Source organism: Saimiri boliviensis, chromosome 12 (assembly GCF_048565385.1).
Source record: "Saimiri boliviensis isolate mSaiBol1 chromosome 12, mSaiBol1.pri, whole genome shotgun sequence".
NCBI classification, from domain to species: domain Eukaryota; kingdom Metazoa; phylum Chordata; class Mammalia; order Primates; family Cebidae; genus Saimiri; species Saimiri boliviensis.
This window is the reverse complement of record NC_133460.1, coordinates 51886107-51905372: the sequence shown is the minus strand read 5'-3', so window position 1 is coordinate 51905372 and position 19266 is coordinate 51886107. Positions and strand designations below refer to the sequence as shown.

Sequence of the window (19266 nt, the reverse complement as noted above, 5' to 3'; positions counted from 1 at the left end):
CCAATACAGGATGAGATACTAAAATTAAAGAAAGCACTGACTGGAGTTCAGCTCTCCATTAAGTAAATGAATATTCCAAAATTCTGTAATATGTTACACTAAAATTCTGCTTAACTATCTCAACTGTGCTTAGTTAGATGGCATTTTAACATTTAAGTGACAGCTAAAGATAAAAAGAAAACAAGATTTCATTTTCTTGGGGTTAAAACAAAAATAAATAAAGAAATAAAACCAAACTATTAACATCTATCTCTTTATCTAGTCAGATATTCACACAAAGTATATCCTAGGGGCCCCCTCTAAAAGTAAAAAAATACCAGAAAATCTATTTTTCCTATCTATTCAGCAGTGTTTAGCACCAGCACTCAAATATCAAGAAAAAGGGGGAAAGAGAGAAACTAACAGATCAAGAGAGACATAAGTTGATATTCTTCTGTTTACCAAAAAAAAAAAAAAAAAAAAAAAAAAAATGTAATGCCATCAAAAGCAAATGAAAAACTTTCAATCTTCTCATTAGGTTTTTACTACTTCTTCCGTTCCACTGAATCTATCTTTAAATACTTCTTTAACGTATTCTGACATCTATATTCTGTTTTGAAATGAAAAATAGGTTTTTATCACACTGGCCACTTGCCACAGCCCTGCTTCATGGCAGCTATCAGAATTCTGGCAGTGCAAAATACAGGATACAGTGGGGGCAGAATGGAAAGACAGAAGATTAGTTCCAAAATAAACACTTCCAAAAATCTGTCTTCTTTGGAAATATATATATACAGAAAGAATCTACAGTTGGCAGCACCTCTTTGAAATAGTTCCTTTCTCCCTTCCGCAGTACCTAGCATGACCCACACCCCCACCAATACATGCCAGGTAGATGCCACTGAATCCATTTCTCAATTTTTTTTTTAAGAGACAGGGTGTCTCACTCTATCACCCAGGCTGGAGTACAGTGGTGCAAAAAAGCTCACCATAGCCTAGGTTCAAATGATCCTCCTGCCTCAGCATCCCAAAGCACTAGGATCACAAGTGTGAGCCACTGAGACTGGCCTAAATTACTTTTAACATAATAGCTCTACAGTCTTTTTCCATTACTACTTTTACTTAGCATTTTAAATAGTCCTGCTTGTTTCAGCACAATTGGAACTGCTTTAAGAGTATTAGCTGCTTCATGAATCAAACAGAAGTCATTCCTTCTTGACATTCCTATAATTCCTATCACTATAGTATCTGGGCACAGAGAACAAGATGATCTACAGCTGTGTTACTCACAGGGTTGAAGAATTTAGACAATAGTCTCTAGGACTAGTTAACTCACTGACTCTCATTCAACCAACATGGACTGAGTTTGTGTTTGTGTGTTACTGACACTATACGAGGCTCAGTTCACAGAGCTGGAAGAATTTAAGGGCTACTATACCTACAGACTACTGCAGGCAACTAATCACTTCAGGTTTTCACACTTAGAATTCCTATAGTGTAACTACAAAATAAAACATTTTCTGCTTCAGGCTGGCAAGGTACAGCTCAAAATTAATAAATTACTAGTACAGTCCCATCTTACTTCAACACTCTGACCTTAACTGCTTTCTTCCTTCTCTCAACTCTCCAACTCTCTGGGTTTCCACATCTTCACCTCTTCCTCCACTCCCTTCAGCAATTTGGATTAGAGAAAAGAAAACAAAGGTGAAAGATGAAACTAAAGGCATAGTGAACTGTTTAAGGGTAATACAAGGTAAATTGTTCATTAAGATGGCAGAAATAATTATGAAAACTGTCCTAAAGAGAAACTTGAAGGCTGTTTTTCTACATTTCAAGCTCTTGGCCCTTGTGAGAATAAGCAAATAATACCTGGGTTTATGATTTTATATAAGCCACCTAATGAAATAACATAATTATTTGCAGAGTATTATATAAAAATATGTTTTATAATTTTAAAAGCTTTTTTTGAGCTGAACGTGGTGATACGCGCCTGCAGTCACAGCTACTCAGGAAGCTGAGGCAGGAGGATCACTTTAGCCCAGGAGTTCAAGACTAGTCTGGGCAACATAGTGAGACCCCACCTCAAAAAACTAAATAAAATAAAAAGTAAAAGCCCTTTAGTTCACCTAATCAAGCATCCTTATTTAACTGACAAAAATATTAAGACCAAAAGGGTTAAGTCACTTGTCCAAGATCAAAAAGCAAGTTAATGGAACAAAGGAAAAGACCCAGTTACTATTATACCACTTGGCACCAAATTCTCTTCAATCACTTTTGTTTTGGTGGGAAATACACACACACACACACACACACACACACACACACACACACACCACTCACCATGACCACCTCTTCATTTATTTAACTATCTCAGAAAACTAATAATAAAAATATTCTGTGATGGTACAGCAATCCTTGGCTTCCGTAAGATTTCAAAAGGGGAGTCGGGCGCAATGGCTCATGCCTGTAACCCCAGACTTTGGGAGGCTGAGGCAAGAGGATCACCTGAGGTCAGGAGTGCAAAATCAGCCTAGCCAACATGGTGAAACCCCATCTCTACTAAAAATGCAAAAATTAACCAGGCGTGCTGGTATACGCCTGTAATCCCAGCTACTTGGGAGGCGGAGGTTGCAGTGAAGAGAAGCACTAGAAATCAGGAGACAGAGGTTGCAGTGAGCTGAGACTGCCTCCAGCATGGGCGACACAGTAACTGACTCTGTATCAAAAAAAAAAAAAAAATTCAAAAGGCTCACCAACAGCATTACACATAAAATCTCTCTTCTAGTAGAGAAGATACTCAATGGCTCATACCTGTAATCTCCAGCACTTTGGGAGGCCAAGGTGAGTGGATCACCTGAGGTCAGGAGTTTAAGACCAGCCTGGGCAACATGGTAAAACCCCGTCTCTACTAAAAATACAAAACTTAGCCAGGTGTGGCAGCATGCACCCGTAGTCCCAGCTACTTAGTAGGCTGAGGCAGAAGAACTGCTTAAACCCAGGAGGTGGAAGTTGTGGTGAGCTGAGATTGTGCCACACTGCACTCCAGCCTGAGTGACAGGGCAAGACATTGTCTCCAAAAAAAAAAAAAAAGAGAGAAGATATTATAATGTCTCTAAAAAATTTTATAGTTATCAAAGAAATAAATATCTATACTTTGTACTGCAATAACTAGAAGATCAAAGAATGTGTATTGTCTAAATAGAGCAATCCAATCAGATACCTAGTCAATTAAAATGCTAGAATCACTCCAAATAATTTGTTTTCAATTATATATTTTCATAACTTCCGAGTCACCGGAGTAGCAGAGCAGTAGGAATCTCATATATCTACATTTCTAATGTGGAGGGGAAGGCTGCTACAATTTTACTAAGAAAAGGTGTCATGTTTAGTAATGGCTACTTAAAAAAAAAAAAAAAGTTAAGACTACCATACCATAAAATGCTCAGTGATCGTCCCCAAAAGGCATCAAAACAAGTTAAGGCCATTAGAAAGCTCTTTATCAACTTATATATTATAAAAATGAAAAATGAAAGAGAATAAAGTCAAAGAAAATTACTCAAAAGTATTCATCTAATTAACAAACATAAAACTCAGAGCACAAAGCTTCAGAAAAGTATAATAAATAGAATATACCCTTTATTTTATTTATTTTTTTGAAACAGAGTCTTACTCTGTCGCCCAGGCTGGAGTGCAGTGGCTCAATGTCAGCTAACTGCAACCTCTGTCTCCTGGGTTCAAGCCTCCTGGATTCTCCTGTCTCAGCTTCCTGAGTAGCTGGGATTATAGGCACACACCACCACACCCAACTAATTTTTGTATTTTTTTAGTAGAGATGGGGTTTTACCATGTTGGCCAGGCTGGTTTTGAACTCAAGACCTCAGGTGATCCACCTACCTCAGCCTCCCGAAGTGCTGAGATTTCAGGCATGAGCCACCATGCCCGGCCTCACATGTTTTCTCTTAAGCAAGACCTCTTTTGTGAATCCTTCCTCAGCTCTCACAGGTAGGTCCCAAGTGCTCCCACTGAACATTCTTTAGAAAAAAAAGCACAACCACTTACAGTCTGTTTGTACAGTGTCTCCTGGCCAGACTGTGAACTCTTTTAGAACTACCACTAAGGCATCTCTCTCCCCAATGCCCAGGGCAGTGCCTCACAAAATGTAGGAGTTCCACACATATTTTCTGAATGTCTCCAGGTTACTGAACCTTTCTAAATCATTTTCCATCTGTACAATGGGAATAGTATTTTGCCTGAAGGACTATTGTAGAGTACACTAGAGAATGTTATAAAAGCATCTGGTATAGAAGCAACTCAATAATTACCAGGTTTACTGAGTGGCATTTTTTTCCGATTTTTTTTTTTTTTTTTTTTTTTTTTTTTTTTTTTGGAGACAGAGTCTTACTCCATTGCCCAGTGCAGTGGTGTGATCTTGGGTCACTGCAACCTCTGTCTCCCAGGTTCCAGTGATTCTCCTGCCTCAGCTTCCCAAGTGGCTGAGACTACAGGCATCTGCCACCACGCCTGGCTAAGGTTTTTTGTATTTTTAATAGAGATGGGGTTTCACCATGTTGGCCAGCTGGTCTCGAACTCCTGACCTCAGGTGATTCACCCACCTTGGCCTCCCAAAATGCTGAGATTATAGGCGTGAGCTACAATGCCTGGCTGGATGTGACGTTTTAGAAATCCAAACTAAGTTAGCAATATTTCCAAGAGGCGAATACCTTAGACCACTAACAGCTAACACCTGGGGGAGGGTGAGGAAAGACATTTAAGAAATGTAGTCAGTGGGAAGGATGTCAAGATCTCTTGAAGGAAAACTGCAGGAGATGCTTGAGGAGGAACATGCTAAAGGAGCAAAAATGAAAAGGAAGGACACCAACACTCAGAACAGTACAGTTTTCATTCTAACCAGACTTACGCTTGAATACAAAACATCTGTCCTGTCTTTCGGTGCAACCCTAGCTCTAAACCAATTTATGATACTTTACATAACTGGGATAATACCTCTCCTAGGGTTATGGTAAAAATTAAATGAAGTAACAATCCCCTCAGGTCTTAGACGATTTCTTCTATATCTATTCCTCTAGCTACAGAAGCCAGCTGGTTCAAGCTAACCTGTATGCTCTCTTATTATTTGACAATTTATCAGTCATACTAACTTTCTGTGAACTAAAGCTTAAAGCAGGTATTAATGCAGTGCTCTTAAACATCCTGTAACATCACTTACTATAGAAAAGAGATACAGGCTGGCATGGTGGCTCACTCCTGTAATCCCAGCACTTTGGGAGGCCAAGGCAGGTGGAGCACCTGAGGTTGGGAGTTTGAGACCAGCCTGACTAACACGGAGAAACCCCATCTCTATTAAAAATATATAATTAGCTGTGCATGGTGGTGCATGCCTATAAGCTCAGCTACTTGGGAGGCCAAGGCAGGAGAATCACTTGAACCCAGGAGGCAGAGGTTGCAGTGAGCCAAGATTGTGCCACTGCACTGCAGCCTGGGCAACCAGAGCAAAATTCCGTCTCAAATAAAAAAAGAAAGAAAAAAAAGAAAAGAGGTACAAAGTAGACCCATCTCAGAAGGCAAAAAAGAAATTTAAATGATACTGACACCTACAAGGCAGTACAATTTTCTGATGATTATTGCAAACACTCTCCAAACAATAAAGTGGATAATAAATAGCAAAAAAATAAAAAATAAAAAAAAAAATAAAACCTGAAAACTTTAGGAACAAAGCATAAAAATTAACACCCACTCTTCTGGATTAATAAATATTATCAATGTCAATAAAGAACCTTTGGAAAAGGGTCATACCTTTGAAATGTCAAAATGCAATGTCATATCATCCAATTATTCCAGAACGACATTAGAAAAAGTTCAGCTTGCCAGGTGCAGTGGCTCACGCCTCTAATCCCAGCACTTTGGGAGGCTGAGGAGGGCAGATCACGAGGTCAAGAGATCGAGACCATCCTGGCCAACATGGTGAAACCCCATCTCTACTAAAACATACAAAAATTAGCTGGGTGTGGTGGTGCGCACCTGTAGTCCCAGCTACTTGGGAGGCTGAGGCAGGAGCATTGCTTGAACCTGGGCAGCGGAGGTTGCAGTAAGCCAAGCTCGCACCACTGCACTCCAACCTGGCACCTGCCAACAGAGCAAGACTCTGTCTCAAAAAAAAAAGTTCAGCTTTAGCACACTTTAGACCCAATTGATGATATAATTTATGAAGTTATTTTTATCAATATAAAAGATTCAAGTGTGTAAACAGTTTATGAGCCAATAATTCACTAAAAACTTATAAAAATTAATTTACTTGAAGTCAACTTTCATTTTTACACAGGCTATCTAACTGTAAGCATTTAACAGAGTGCAATAAAATAAATAAATGCAGTTTCTCTTTTGTGTTCAACCTACACAGAAAAGGTTTTTTTAACAGATATTTTCAAGTTTAATATAAATCAGAGAGTAATTAATCAAGACTGTTTTTGAGGTAAGGTACTTTAAGAATTTGAGGTTACGTACTTTAAGAATAAAAGGTAGCCGGGCGCGGTGGCTCAAGCCTGTAATCCCAGCACTTTGGGAGGCCGAGGCGGGTGGATCACGAGGTCGAGAGATCAAGACCATCCTGGTCAACATGGTGAAACCCCGTCTCTACTAAAAATACAAAAAATTAGCTGGGCATGGTGGCTCATGCCTGTAATCCCAGATACTCCAGAGGCTGAGGCAGGAGAATTGCCTGAACCCAGGAGGCGGAGGTTGCGGTGAGCCGAGATCGCGCCATTGCACTCCAGCCTGGGTAACAAGAGCGAAACTCCGTCTCAAAAAAAAAAAAAAAAAAAAAAAACAGCGATTTTAAAGAAAATCTACAGGGATACAAACAAAGCTAAAATATAAGAAGAAATAAAAACATCCTAGCACTTGATAGCAAATCACTTTTTGTTTTAGGGCTACCTAGCGTTTGAAGTTGAAATGAAGGACTGGCCATGATCATATACAATAGCACTTCATTGATAACATCATCTGAATGATTTCCTACCAATGTATTGCCTTTGACTCACACCACTCTTTTTTTTTTTTTTTTTTTTTTTTGAGACGGAGTTTCGCTCTTGTTACCCAGGCTGGAGTGCAATGGCGCGATCTCGGCTCACCGCAACCTCCGCCTCCTGGGTTCAGGCAATTCTCCTGCCTCAGCCTCCTGAGTAGCTGGGATTACAGGCACGCGCCACCATGCCCAGCTAATTTTTTGTATTTTTAGTAGAGACGGGGTTTCACCATGTTGACCAGGATGGTCTTGATCTCTTGACCTCGTGATCCACCCGCCTTGGCCTCCCAAAGTGCTGGGATTACAGGCTTGAGCCACTGCGCCCGGCCAACTCACACCACTCTTAATGATATATTTTCTATTTAGATTTCATGTTTGAAAAAGGTTACATGAAGCATAAAAAAGAGCCACTTGAGACTTAAAAAATTCAAATAATCAGCATTTTAAGAAATCCAAGTTCATTCATTCAGATATTTTATGAGTTATAAAATAAACAAGATTTCGTGCTGGATATGGTAGCTCATGCCTGTAATCCCAGAACTTTGGGAGGCTAAAGTGAGAAGATCTATTGAAGCCAGGAGTTAAGAAAGCAGCCTGGGAAACATAGCAAGACTCTGTTTCTAAATATATATATATATATATATATATATATATATATATATATATATATTTTTTTTTTTTTTTTAATTAGCTAGGCATAGTGTGATATGTGCCTATATACCCAGCTACTCAGGAGGCTGCTGAAGTGGGAGGACTGCTGAAGCCCAGGAGTTGAGGGCTGCAGTAAGCTATGACTGCACCACTGCACTGTAGCCTGGGCAAGAGAACAAGACTGTCTCTAAAAATAAAAAGAATGGTTGCTTCTTTAAAAATAGAAGAAATTGGCCAGGCGCAGTGGCTCACACCTGTAATCCCAGCACTTCGGGAGACCAAGGCGGGGGGATCACAAGGTCAGGAGTTTAAAAGTAGCCTGGCCAATATGGTGAAACCCTGTCTCTACTAAAAATAGAAAAAATATTAGCTGGACGTGGTGCCAGGCACCTGTAATTCCAGCTACTCAGGAGGCTGAAGCAGAGAATTGCTTGAACCCAGGTGGTGGAGGTTGCAGTGAGCCGAGATCGCGCCACCACACTCCAACCTGGGTGAAAGAACGAGACACCATCTCAAAAAAAAAAATAGAAGTCTGGCCCGGATGCGCTGGTTCACACCTGTAATCTCAGCACTTTGGGAGGCCGAGGCGGGCAGATTACCTGAGGCCAGGAGTTTGAGACCAGTCTGGCCAACATGGCAAAATCCTGTCTCTACTAAAAATACAAAAATTAGCTGGGCATGGTGGTGCGTTCCTATAATCCCAGCTACTTGGGAGGCTGAGACAGGAAAATCGCTTGGAGACAGGAGAATCGTTGGAAGCCAGGAGGTGGAGGTTACAGTGAGCTGAGATCACACCACTGCACTCCAGCCTGGGCAACAGAGCAAGACTCGATCTAAAAAATACATAAATAAATAGAGGAAGTCTGTTCTAAACATATTTATCCATAACTCTCAAAATCTTAATATAGAATAAACCAACAAATGTGGAATCTGATTCAAACATATAATAATCTGGGTAATTACTGTACTTTTGCTGGCTATTGTCAGAAAGCTAGTGACCACTGCTGAGGTAATCCAATGGTACCAACTCTTTCCATCACTCCACCATAAAGAGTGTAATATTCAACCAAAGACAACACTGGCAATACTAAGCTTAAAGCAATTCTCCAGATGTGGCTACCTAAGCAAGGCTATAAAGCAAGCCAAACTGGGGGCAGGGAGATAGGGAGAGGAGATAAAGGGAATAACTTTCCCCTAGCAAGCAGAAAAAGGGGTGAATAGCTAATTAACACTTGTCTGAGTGTCACCTATATACCCAGCATTGTGCTGGAGTCTATGCAATACAAAGGTAATAAGATACGCATCGTTGCTTTATCTCCCCAGTAAGATTAGGTGCCCACAAATAAAACATTTAGAAAACATGTCTGTGTCAATCTGTGTCCTGAAGATAATAAATCCCATCAGAATTGCCTGGGTCCAGGCAATTCTCCTGCCTCAGCCTCCTGAGTAGCTGGGATTACAGGCACGCGCCACCATGCCCAGCTAATTTTTTGTATTTTTAGTAGAGACGGGGTTTCACCATGTTGACCAGGATGGTCTTGATCTCTTGACCTCGTGATCCACCCGCCTTGGCCTCCCAAAGTGCTGGGATTACAGGCTTGAGCCACTGCGCCCGGCCAACTCACACCACTCTTAATGATATATTTTCTATTTAGATTTCATGTTTGAAAAAGGTTACATGAAGCATAAAAAAGAGCCACTTGAGACTTAAAAAATTCAAATAATCAGCATTTTAAGAAATCCAAGTTCATTCATTCAGATATTTTATGAGTTATAAAATAAACAAGATTTCGTGCTGGATATGGTAGCTCATGCCTGTAATCCCAGAACTTTGGGAGGCTAAAGTGAGAAGATCTATTGAAGCCAGGAGTTAAGAAAGCAGCCTGGGAAACATAGCAAGACTCTGTTTCTAAATATATATATATATATATATATATATATATATATATATATATTTTTTTTTTTTTTTTTTTTTTTAATTAGCTAGGCATAGTGTGATATGTGCCTATATACCCAGCTACTCAGGAGGCTGCTGAAGTGGGAGGACTGCTGAAGCCCAGGAGTTGAGGGCTGCAGTAAGCTATGACTGCACCACTGCACTGTAGCCTGGGCAAGAGAACAAGACTGTCTCTAAAAATAAAAAGAATGGTTGCTTCTTTAAAAATAGAAGAAATTGGCCAGGCGCAGTGGCTCACACCTGTAATCCCAGCACTTCGGGAGACCAAGGCGGGGGGATCACAAGGTCAGGAGTTTAAAAGTAGCCTGGCCAATATGGTGAAACCCTGTCTCTACTAAAAATAGAAAAAATATTAGCTGGACGTGGTGCCAGGCACCTGTAATTCCAGCTACTCAGGAGGCTGAAGCAGAGAATTGCTTGAACCCAGGTGGTGGAGGTTGCAGTGAGCCGAGATCGCGCCACCACACTCCAACCTGGGTGAAAGAACGAGACACCATCTCAAAAAAAAAAATAGAAGTCTGGCCCGGATGCGCTGGTTCACACCTGTAATCTCAGCACTTTGGGAGGCCGAGGCGGGCAGATTACCTGAGGCCAGGAGTTTGAGACCAGTCTGGCCAACATGGCAAAATCCTGTCTCTACTAAAAATACAAAAATTAGCTGGGCATGGTGGTGCGTTCCTATAATCCCAGCTACTTGGGAGGCTGAGACAGGAAAATCGCTTGGAGACAGGAGAATCGTTGGAAGCCAGGAGGTGGAGGTTACAGTGAGCTGAGATCACACCACTGCACTCCAGCCTGGGCAACAGAGCAAGACTCGATCTAAAAAATACATAAATAAATAGAGGAAGTCTGTTCTAAACATATTTATCCATAACTCTCAAAATCTTAATATAGAATAAACCAACAAATGTGGAATCTGATTCAAACATATAATAATCTGGGTAATTACTGTACTTTTGCTGGCTATTGTCAGAAAGCTAGTGACCACTGCTGAGGTAATCCAATGGTACCAACTCTTTCCATCACTCCACCATAAAGAGTGTAATATTCAACCAAAGACAACACTGGCAATACTAAGCTTAAAGCAATTCTCCAGATGTGGCTACCTAAGCAAGGCTATAAAGCAAGCCAAACTGGGGGCAGGGAGATAGGGAGAGGAGATAAAGGGAATAACTTTCCCCTAGCAAGCAGAAAAAGGGGTGAATAGCTAATTAACACTTGTCTGAGTGTCACCTATATACCCAGCATTGTGCTGGAGTCTATGCAATACAAAGGTAATAAGATACGCATCGTTGCTTTATCTCCCCAGTAAGATTAGGTGCCCACAAATAAAACATTTAGAAAACATGTCTGTGTCAATCTGTGTCCTGAAGATAATAAATCCCATCAGAATTGCCTGGGTCCAGGCAATTCTCCTGCCTCAGCCTCCTGAGTAGCTGGGATTACAGGCACGCGCCACCATGCCCAGCTAATTTTTTGTATTTTTAGTAGAGACGGGGTTTCACCATGTTGACCAGGATGGTCTTGATCTCTTGACCTCGTGATCCACCCGCCTTGGCCTCCCAAAGTGCTGGGATTACAGGCTTGAGCCACTGCGCCCGGCCAACTCACACCACTCTTAATGATATATTTTCTATTTAGATTTCATGTTTGAAAAAGGTTACATGAAGCATAAAAAAGAGCCACTTGAGACTTAAAAAATTCAAATAATCAGCATTTTAAGAAATCCAAGTTCATTCATTCAGATATTTTATGAGTTATAAAATAAACAAGATTTCGTGCTGGATATGGTAGCTCATGCCTGTAATCCCAGAACTTTGGGAGGCTAAAGTGAGAAGATCTATTGAAGCCAGGAGTTAAGAAAGCAGCCTGGGAAACATAGCAAGACTCTGTTTCTAAATATATATATATATATATATATATATATATATATATATATTTTTTTTTTTTTTTTTTTTTTTTTTTAATTAGCTAGGCATAGTGTGATATGTGCCTATATACCCAGCTACTCAGGAGGCTGCTGAAGTGGGAGGACTGCTGAAGCCCAGGAGTTGAGGGCTGCAGTAAGCTATGACTGCACCACTGCACTGTAGCCTGGGCAAGAGAACAAGACTGTCTCTAAAAATAAAAAGAATGGTTGCTTCTTTAAAAATAGAAGAAATTGGCCAGGCGCAGTGGCTCACACCTGTAATCCCAGCACTTCGGGAGACCAAGGCGGGGGGATCACAAGGTCAGGAGTTTAAAAGTAGCCTGGCCAATATGGTGAAACCCTGTCTCTACTAAAAATAGAAAAAATATTAGCTGGACGTGGTGCCAGGCACCTGTAATTCCAGCTACTCAGGAGGCTGAAGCAGAGAATTGCTTGAACCCAGGTGGTGGAGGTTGCAGTGAGCCGAGATCGCGCCACCACACTCCAACCTGGGTGAAAGAACGAGACACCATCTCAAAAAAAAAAATAGAAGTCTGGCCCGGATGCGCTGGTTCACACCTGTAATCTCAGCACTTTGGGAGGCCGAGGCGGGCAGATTACCTGAGGCCAGGAGTTTGAGACCAGTCTGGCCAACATGGCAAAATCCTGTCTCTACTAAAAATACAAAAATTAGCTGGGCATGGTGGTGCGTTCCTATAATCCCAGCTACTTGGGAGGCTGAGACAGGAAAATCGCTTGGAGACAGGAGAATCGTTGGAAGCCAGGAGGTGGAGGTTACAGTGAGCTGAGATCACACCACTGCACTCCAGCCTGGGCAACAGAGCAAGACTCGATCTAAAAAATACATAAATAAATAGAGGAAGTCTGTTCTAAACATATTTATCCATAACTCTCAAAATCTTAATATAGAATAAACCAACAAATGTGGAATCTGATTCAAACATATAATAATCTGGGTAATTACTGTACTTTTGCTGGCTATTGTCAGAAAGCTAGTGACCACTGCTGAGGTAATCCAATGGTACCAACTCTTTCCATCACTCCACCATAAAGAGTGTAATATTCAACCAAAGACAACACTGGCAATACTAAGCTTAAAGCAATTCTCCAGATGTGGCTACCTAAGCAAGGCTATAAAGCAAGCCAAACTGGGGGCAGGGAGATAGGGAGAGGAGATAAAGGGAATAACTTTCCCCTAGCAAGCAGAAAAAGGGGTGAATAGCTAATTAACACTTGTCTGAGTGTCACCTATATACCCAGCATTGTGCTGGAGTCTATGCAATACAAAGGTAATAAGATACGCATCGTTGCTTTATCTCCCCAGTAAGATTAGGTGCCCACAAATAAAACATTTAGAAAACATGTCTGTGTCAATCTGTGTCCTGAAGATAATAAATCCCATCAGAATTGCCTGGGTCCAGGCAATTCTCCTGCCTCAGCCTCCTGAGTAGCTGGGATTACAGGCACGCGCCACCATGCCCAGCTGATTTTTTGTATTTTTAGTAGAGACGGGGTTTCACCATGTTGACCAGGATGGTCTCGATCTCTTGACCTCGTGATCCACCCGCCTCGGCCTCCCAAAGTGCTGGGATTACAGGCTTGAGCCACCGCGCCCGGCCCTTTTTTTTTTTTTTTTTTTTTTTTAATTTACACCAACTGCTTTTTATTATCGAGTTTCAGAAACCTTTCACAAGATGGTAAAAACAAAAACAAAAACAAAAACAAAACCCAAAAAAACAAAAACAAAAAACCTTTACAACCACCAGAGAGGACAGAATAAAACAATAGAAAAGGGTTAAGAACCAGGCATTATGCAAATCGAGATTCAAACTAGGAAACTTTTTTTTTCTCTACACATTTAGAGAAACTTTTCTAGTAATGAACTATAGAAATTCACTATCCCTGATGGCCAGGCACGGTGGCTCATGCCTGTAATTGCAGCACTCTGGGAGGCCGAGGCGGGTGAATCACAAAATCCAGAGTTCAAGACCAGCCTGGCCAAGATGGTGAAACCCCGTCTCTGCTAAAAATACAAAAACTAGCCAGGCGTGATAGCAGGTACCTGTAATCCCAGCTACTCAGGAGGCTCAGGCAGGGAATTGCTTGAACCCACGAGGCAGAGGTTTCAGTGAGCTGAGATCACGCCACTGCACTCCAGCCTGGGTGACAGAGCCAGACTCTGCCTCAAAGAAAAAAGAAAAGAAGGCCGGGCGCAGGGGCTCAAGCCTGTAATCCCAGCACTTTGGGAGGCCGAGGCGGGTGGATCACGAGGTCGAGAGATCGAGACCAACCTGGTCAACATGGTGAAACCCCGTCTGTACTAAAAATACAAAAAAAATTAGCTGGGCATGGTGGCGCGTGCCTGTAATCCCAGCTACTCAGGAGGCTGAGGCAGGAGAATTGCCTGAACCCAGGAGGCGGAGGTTGCGGTGAGCCGAGATCGCGCCATTGCACTCCAGCCTGGGTAACAAGAGCGAAACTCCGTCTCAAAAAAAAAAAAAAAAAGAAAAAGAAAAAAGAAAAGAAAAGAAAAAAAAGAAATTATCCCTGAAAGTCTAGGAATTTTAGGCCAGATCTTCACACTAGGAATTCTTGAATCCATCTCCATTTAAAGGAATTTTAGGCCAGATGTAGTAGATTACGCCTATAATAATAGAACTTTAGGAAGCCGGGCGCGGTGGCTCAAGCCTGTAATCCCAGCACTTTGGGAGGCTGAGGCGGGTGGATCACGAGGTCGAGAGATCAAGACCATCCTGGTCAACATGGTGAAACCCCGTCTCTACTAAAGATACAAAAAATTAGCTGGGCATGGTGGCACGTGCCTGTAATCCCAGCTACTCAGGAGGCTGAGGCAGGAGAATTGCCTGAGCCCAGGAGGCGGAGGTTGCGGTGAGCCGAGATCGCGCCATTGCACTCCAGCCTGGGTAACAAGAGCGAAACTCCGTCTCAAAAAAAAAAAAAAAATAATAATAATAGAACTTTAGGAAGATGAGTCAAGGAGTTTGAGACTGGTCTGGTAGAAAAACCCTGTTTTTACCCCCAAAAAAAGAATTTTTTTTTGTTTTAATTAGCTGGGCACGGTGGTGCATGCTACTTAGGAGGCTGAGGTGGAGGATGGCTTGAGCCCAGGAGTTCAAGATTGCAGTGAGCTGTGATAGTATCAGTGAACTCCAGCCTGGATCACAAAGTGAGACCTTGTATCAAAAAAAAAAGAAAAGAAAAAAAAATGCAAAGGAATTTTAATCCTTGGTCTGTTCATAATCACAAGCATAACAGGTCACTTTCCTCAGTTTATTATGTTTGTTTCCTCATGTGTAAAGTGAGAATGTTAGCTTCAAAAGGAGTTGTACATCACAGTCTGTAAGCTGAAATGGACCTTAGAGGCTAGAGGTGATAAAGGCTGAAATTCAGCTACAAAAAATCCATAAAGGTTTCGTGTGGATGTAGGGGACAGTGCAGAGACTGGCTTAAGTAAAATGGAGTATTAGTGCTGGGATGGATCTGGCCTAAGAGTGGTCCAGACCATGAGGAACTCAATCAAAGCATTAGGGCCTGCCTCTGCGTCAGGAAATGTAACCTGTTAAAATTTTCAGGTTAAGCTGAAACAGTATCATTGCCAAAGAACTGTGATGTGTAAAGTAGAACAGGTCAGCCACAAACTGTAACAGGACAATGACAGACTTAAGTAAAAGATGTAGTAATTCATCATAGCCGTTAACCGCTAGAAAATGCCAACAGTGAGGCTGTCATAATCAGAGATGAGACAGTTTGTTTTAGCAATGGAATTACACAGCTCACAATGAAAGGTAGTTCCTCTTCAAAGAATCATCCTTAAAAATAGCAGCCACTTTCACTAACTATACAGAAAAGCATTCAACAAACAATTTACATACGTTTTGGTTACAGTCACAAGCTGGAGAGAAGGGAAAAAAATTACAATAGATGTTGCTAAAAACATTGAATAAGCCCCTGCACCTTTACTCTTATTTACTCAGTTGAATGATGTACTAATGGGGAAGGGGGAGGGGACAAACTATGTTTCTAACTTCATAATTGCGCTTATCAACTAGCTGAACTACTGAATTGCTTTGGACTCATTCTTGAAACTTGGAAAAGATGAATTTCTCATGCCAAAAAGTAAACAGTGCTGTAACTGGTTATGCCCCCCTGGTTGTAATTTACCATACCTACCACAGCAGAACAAAAGTGGCATAAACTGGACTTGTGATCCAGTCCAATGCAGACTGCCATCTGCTGCACATACACAGGATGTCTCCCAAGCAAGATTCAGAGTCAACCTTAGTGTCTCTCAGGGACCTTTATCAGGACACCTATTCTTTCTGGCAAGTTGTTTGTTCACCCAATATATGTACTCAAATCAACACCTACTTACAGGAGAATTCCCATTCATGGGGTTTTGAAATACCAATACTTTCCTAACAGCCAACAGTAAATTTTATAAGGGAGGAAAGAGACCTAAAGGAGCATTTGCACGTTACAATAAAAACAACACACTAAGGTGTGAGAATATCTCAGATGGGTGGGAGTCCTAAAGCTGTTACGTATTAGCTAATGTAACCTTGGCCAAATCTCTCTCTTTTCTGGGCCTCAATACCTTTTAAATGGAATGTCTTGTAAGGAATAACAGACTATCCTATGGAAACAGCTGTATACATGATGGCTTCAGAAGAAGTGTAGAAAAACAGAAAGTCTGTTTATATATTTTAAATAATCAAGTTCAACCTTTTTCAAAATCTTAACAATTCTAAATTCATTTACAAGTCACCATTCCTGTAACATTCCTGTCCTTCAGAAATAACACTGTAATTGTGCTTTCAGTTACAAATTCAGCACTTCACTTTTACTCACCCTAGAATAGCACAAAGAACACTTTCATAAAGTATACCCACAAGGGAGACACCACCTGAAAACTTGCATCGTGGAAAATACACAAGGCACAAATTTCTTAACATGCTCAATGACTATCACACCCAAACAATCTTAAAAACTGTGAAAAGTCAGAAGATGTCTTATCAAAATACAGACTTAAGGACAACTTGGGAAGTCTTTAAATAGTTGGAGGGAAAGAGGAATGCAATCAAAATTTGGGGTGGCCTTATGTTTTTAAGAGAACAAAACACATAACTGGAGGCTATGAAACATGTAAATTAAATTGAACTGTGAAAAAGCTCGGCTCTCACCCAAAAGCTTCATCAAAGCAATATGCCAGTATGCCAGTATGCCAAATAAGAATGAGGGTAGGGTCCATACCTATGACTAATAAGAACAATACAACTTTGCTTTTGCAGAGCAATACGTGTTTTCACAGCTCTTTCAGACACTTGATTTTGATGTTGTCATTGGCCTTTGGAGTATGCTCTCTGAAGAGCCCCAGTTCAGTTTCCTCTTAAGAGCTATGATCAGAACAAGGCAGATGATGTGTTTACTGAAGGTTGAAGGTACTATTGCAGTTTCTCCTATCAGGCTGTTTGCAGTGATCCTCTAATGACCACACTATAAAACTTAGCCCCAGGAAATAAAAACTACATTTTTCTTCCCTCAGAGCTGGCCAGAGACCAACACATACAGGTCTAGAGAGTCCAAGGAAAGGAAACCTCCTGACTTGTTAGGTCAAGAAGTCCATGCCAAATTCATCTCTTGGAATTGAAAAATGAACTCTCTCACACTGTCTCTCTCTCTCTCTCTCTCTCTCACACACACACACACTCACCTAAGAGTGTTCAAACAGAAATCCTCTTTCTCTGCCAGCCAATGAAACCCAGCAACTGGTTAATACAACCACCACATCTCTGCCTCTGTCAACAACTTGTCATATTTGCTTCTCCTGTGCCTGCTGCCCACCCTTCCCGCCTCAGGCACGCGTGAACACGCTTATGCAGCAGCCCTCAAAAGGACCCCCGAAAGCACCTTTAAGGACCCGAGAGGATGGAGCTTGCCTCCTGAAGCAATGCAGCATCCATCTCGAGGGAGCTGGTTCTCCATGCGCGCGCGCGAGCGCGAGCGCGCGCGCACACACACACACACACACACACACACACACACACGAAGTCACAGAGGGGGATAAAGTTTGATTTTCCTTCTTGCCCGTCCCCTCCGGGCCGACAGAGGATGAGGGGCGGCCCCGCAGGGTCCTGGGCTGCTCTCCCGGGCAGCTCCCAGCAGCATGGCACTGCCACGCTCCTGGCAAACACAAGGCAGCCGCGGCAACTCAGGACTCCCGAACCCGCCCGGAGGAGGAGGGAAAGGGGACAACTTGCACCGGGCTCCGTTCGGGAGACTTGGGGCAGGGCAGTTAAGAACGAAGAAGGGAGGGACCGAGATTGGGGGCGGGTCGGGGAGAGGTTCAAGTCCCTTGCCTTCCCCGCCCTGGTGTCCCCAGTCCTGCGGGAACATCCCCGCCGTCGCCCCTCCTCCTCCTCTCGGCTTCCTCCCGCCCGCCCTCCCTTCCTGGTCACAGCCGCAGGCGCCTGAAGGGCACGGCGGCTCCCCGGTGCCCGGCAACCTCGGGAGCGGCCGGGAGTTGAGGTAACTCGCCTGCTGCCCCGGCGGCCTGCCCGCCGGCGGCTCCCACACGCCAGCGCCGCCCCGCCCTCCCCGGAGCCTCCGGGCGCGCTTGCTTACCGTCCGGTGGTGCTGTTGCTGCCGGTGGCGGCTGACGCCCAGCCCGGGGAAGCAGCCGGCAGTCAGCGCCCCGCAGCCGCCGGCGCCCCCGCCACCGCCCCGAGAGGAGAGGAGCAGCAGGAGCGATCTACCTGCGGCGGCCGCCATCTCTCAACTGGAAACGGCGCCGACCCAGGCAGCGCAGCGGACGGCCGGGGCGGAGCTAAAACCCGCCACTCATCGACGCCGAGCCAACTGCCGCCCTTGACTGAGTTGATGAGGCGGGGCTTCCTGCAAGGCCCAATCGACAGGCGGGAGAACCACATTGGAAGCTGCCTGTCACTTCCAGAGTTACCTATAGTGGGACATAGTCAATTACGAGCAAATTCTAGGGAACCGGTAATTGGCACCCAAGCCCGTGAAAATAACAGCAGTAGAGATGGCATGTTCAGTTAGGCTAATCTTCACCAACAATAGAGCTATGATAAGGGTAACGGGGGAAATAGATATTTGTGAAAAGCTTTGTTCTGAGTTCTAAGTGAGTGTTCTAAGTTGGCAAAATAGGCACCAAATTAGTAACCCTTAACTGTGTATGCTGTAACTCTCGACTATACCGCCAGAGTTATCATTCATAACTGATAATATTTAGATATGCTGAAATTAACTCTACATCGTGAAGTGATCTAATGACTGTGATGTATAGCAAAATATAGGAGGGTAGAACGACTGCAATCTCAAAGTTTCAGAATGAGTACATACCATCAGAGTGCATTAACAGACCTGTATACATCTCAAATACCCAAATCATTTTTACAGCACCTGTATACTGATATTCTTACACTCTCCAGAAACAGTACTATTTTACCACGTTTGACTTTGTGTGCATTTATAGAAACAGAACACGTTAATAATGTAATTTTAAAATCATGTAAAAGGCTATTTTAATGAAGTCTCATAATTTTGCCAAAATAGTTATCAGAATATACTTCGGAATAACAATCACTTTCCCTTGAAAAACACTTCTTTCCACTTAAACTCACAATGAGGACTCCTTGAATACTGCCTAAGAACGATTTTGGGTCGTGA

At 42.6% G+C, this 19266-nt stretch overlaps 1 protein-coding gene across 8 annotated transcripts in view; it reads right to left on the bottom strand.

The window, feature by feature from the left end:
- Window positions 1-18372, bottom strand: part of MCU (mitochondrial calcium uniporter) — a 229247-nt gene extending 210875 nt beyond the window's left edge. For 3 of the 8 annotated variants that reach the window (XM_074382375.1, XM_074382376.1, XM_074382377.1), the window contains exon 1: window positions 1576-6620. Coding sequence is in view for 2 of the 8 variants with exons in the window: in XM_039478332.2 (XP_039334266.1) it covers window positions 18202-18348 (147 nt within the window). In the remaining 6 variants the exon portion in view is untranslated. Of the gene's footprint in view, window positions 1-1575; window positions 6621-17487; window positions 17972-18201 lie in introns of those variants that run through there. The other 5 variants (XM_039478332.2, XM_039478333.1, XM_074382378.1 and 2 more) reach the window with 5 other exon arrangements.
- Between the last annotated feature and the right edge of the window lie 894 nt (window positions 18373-19266).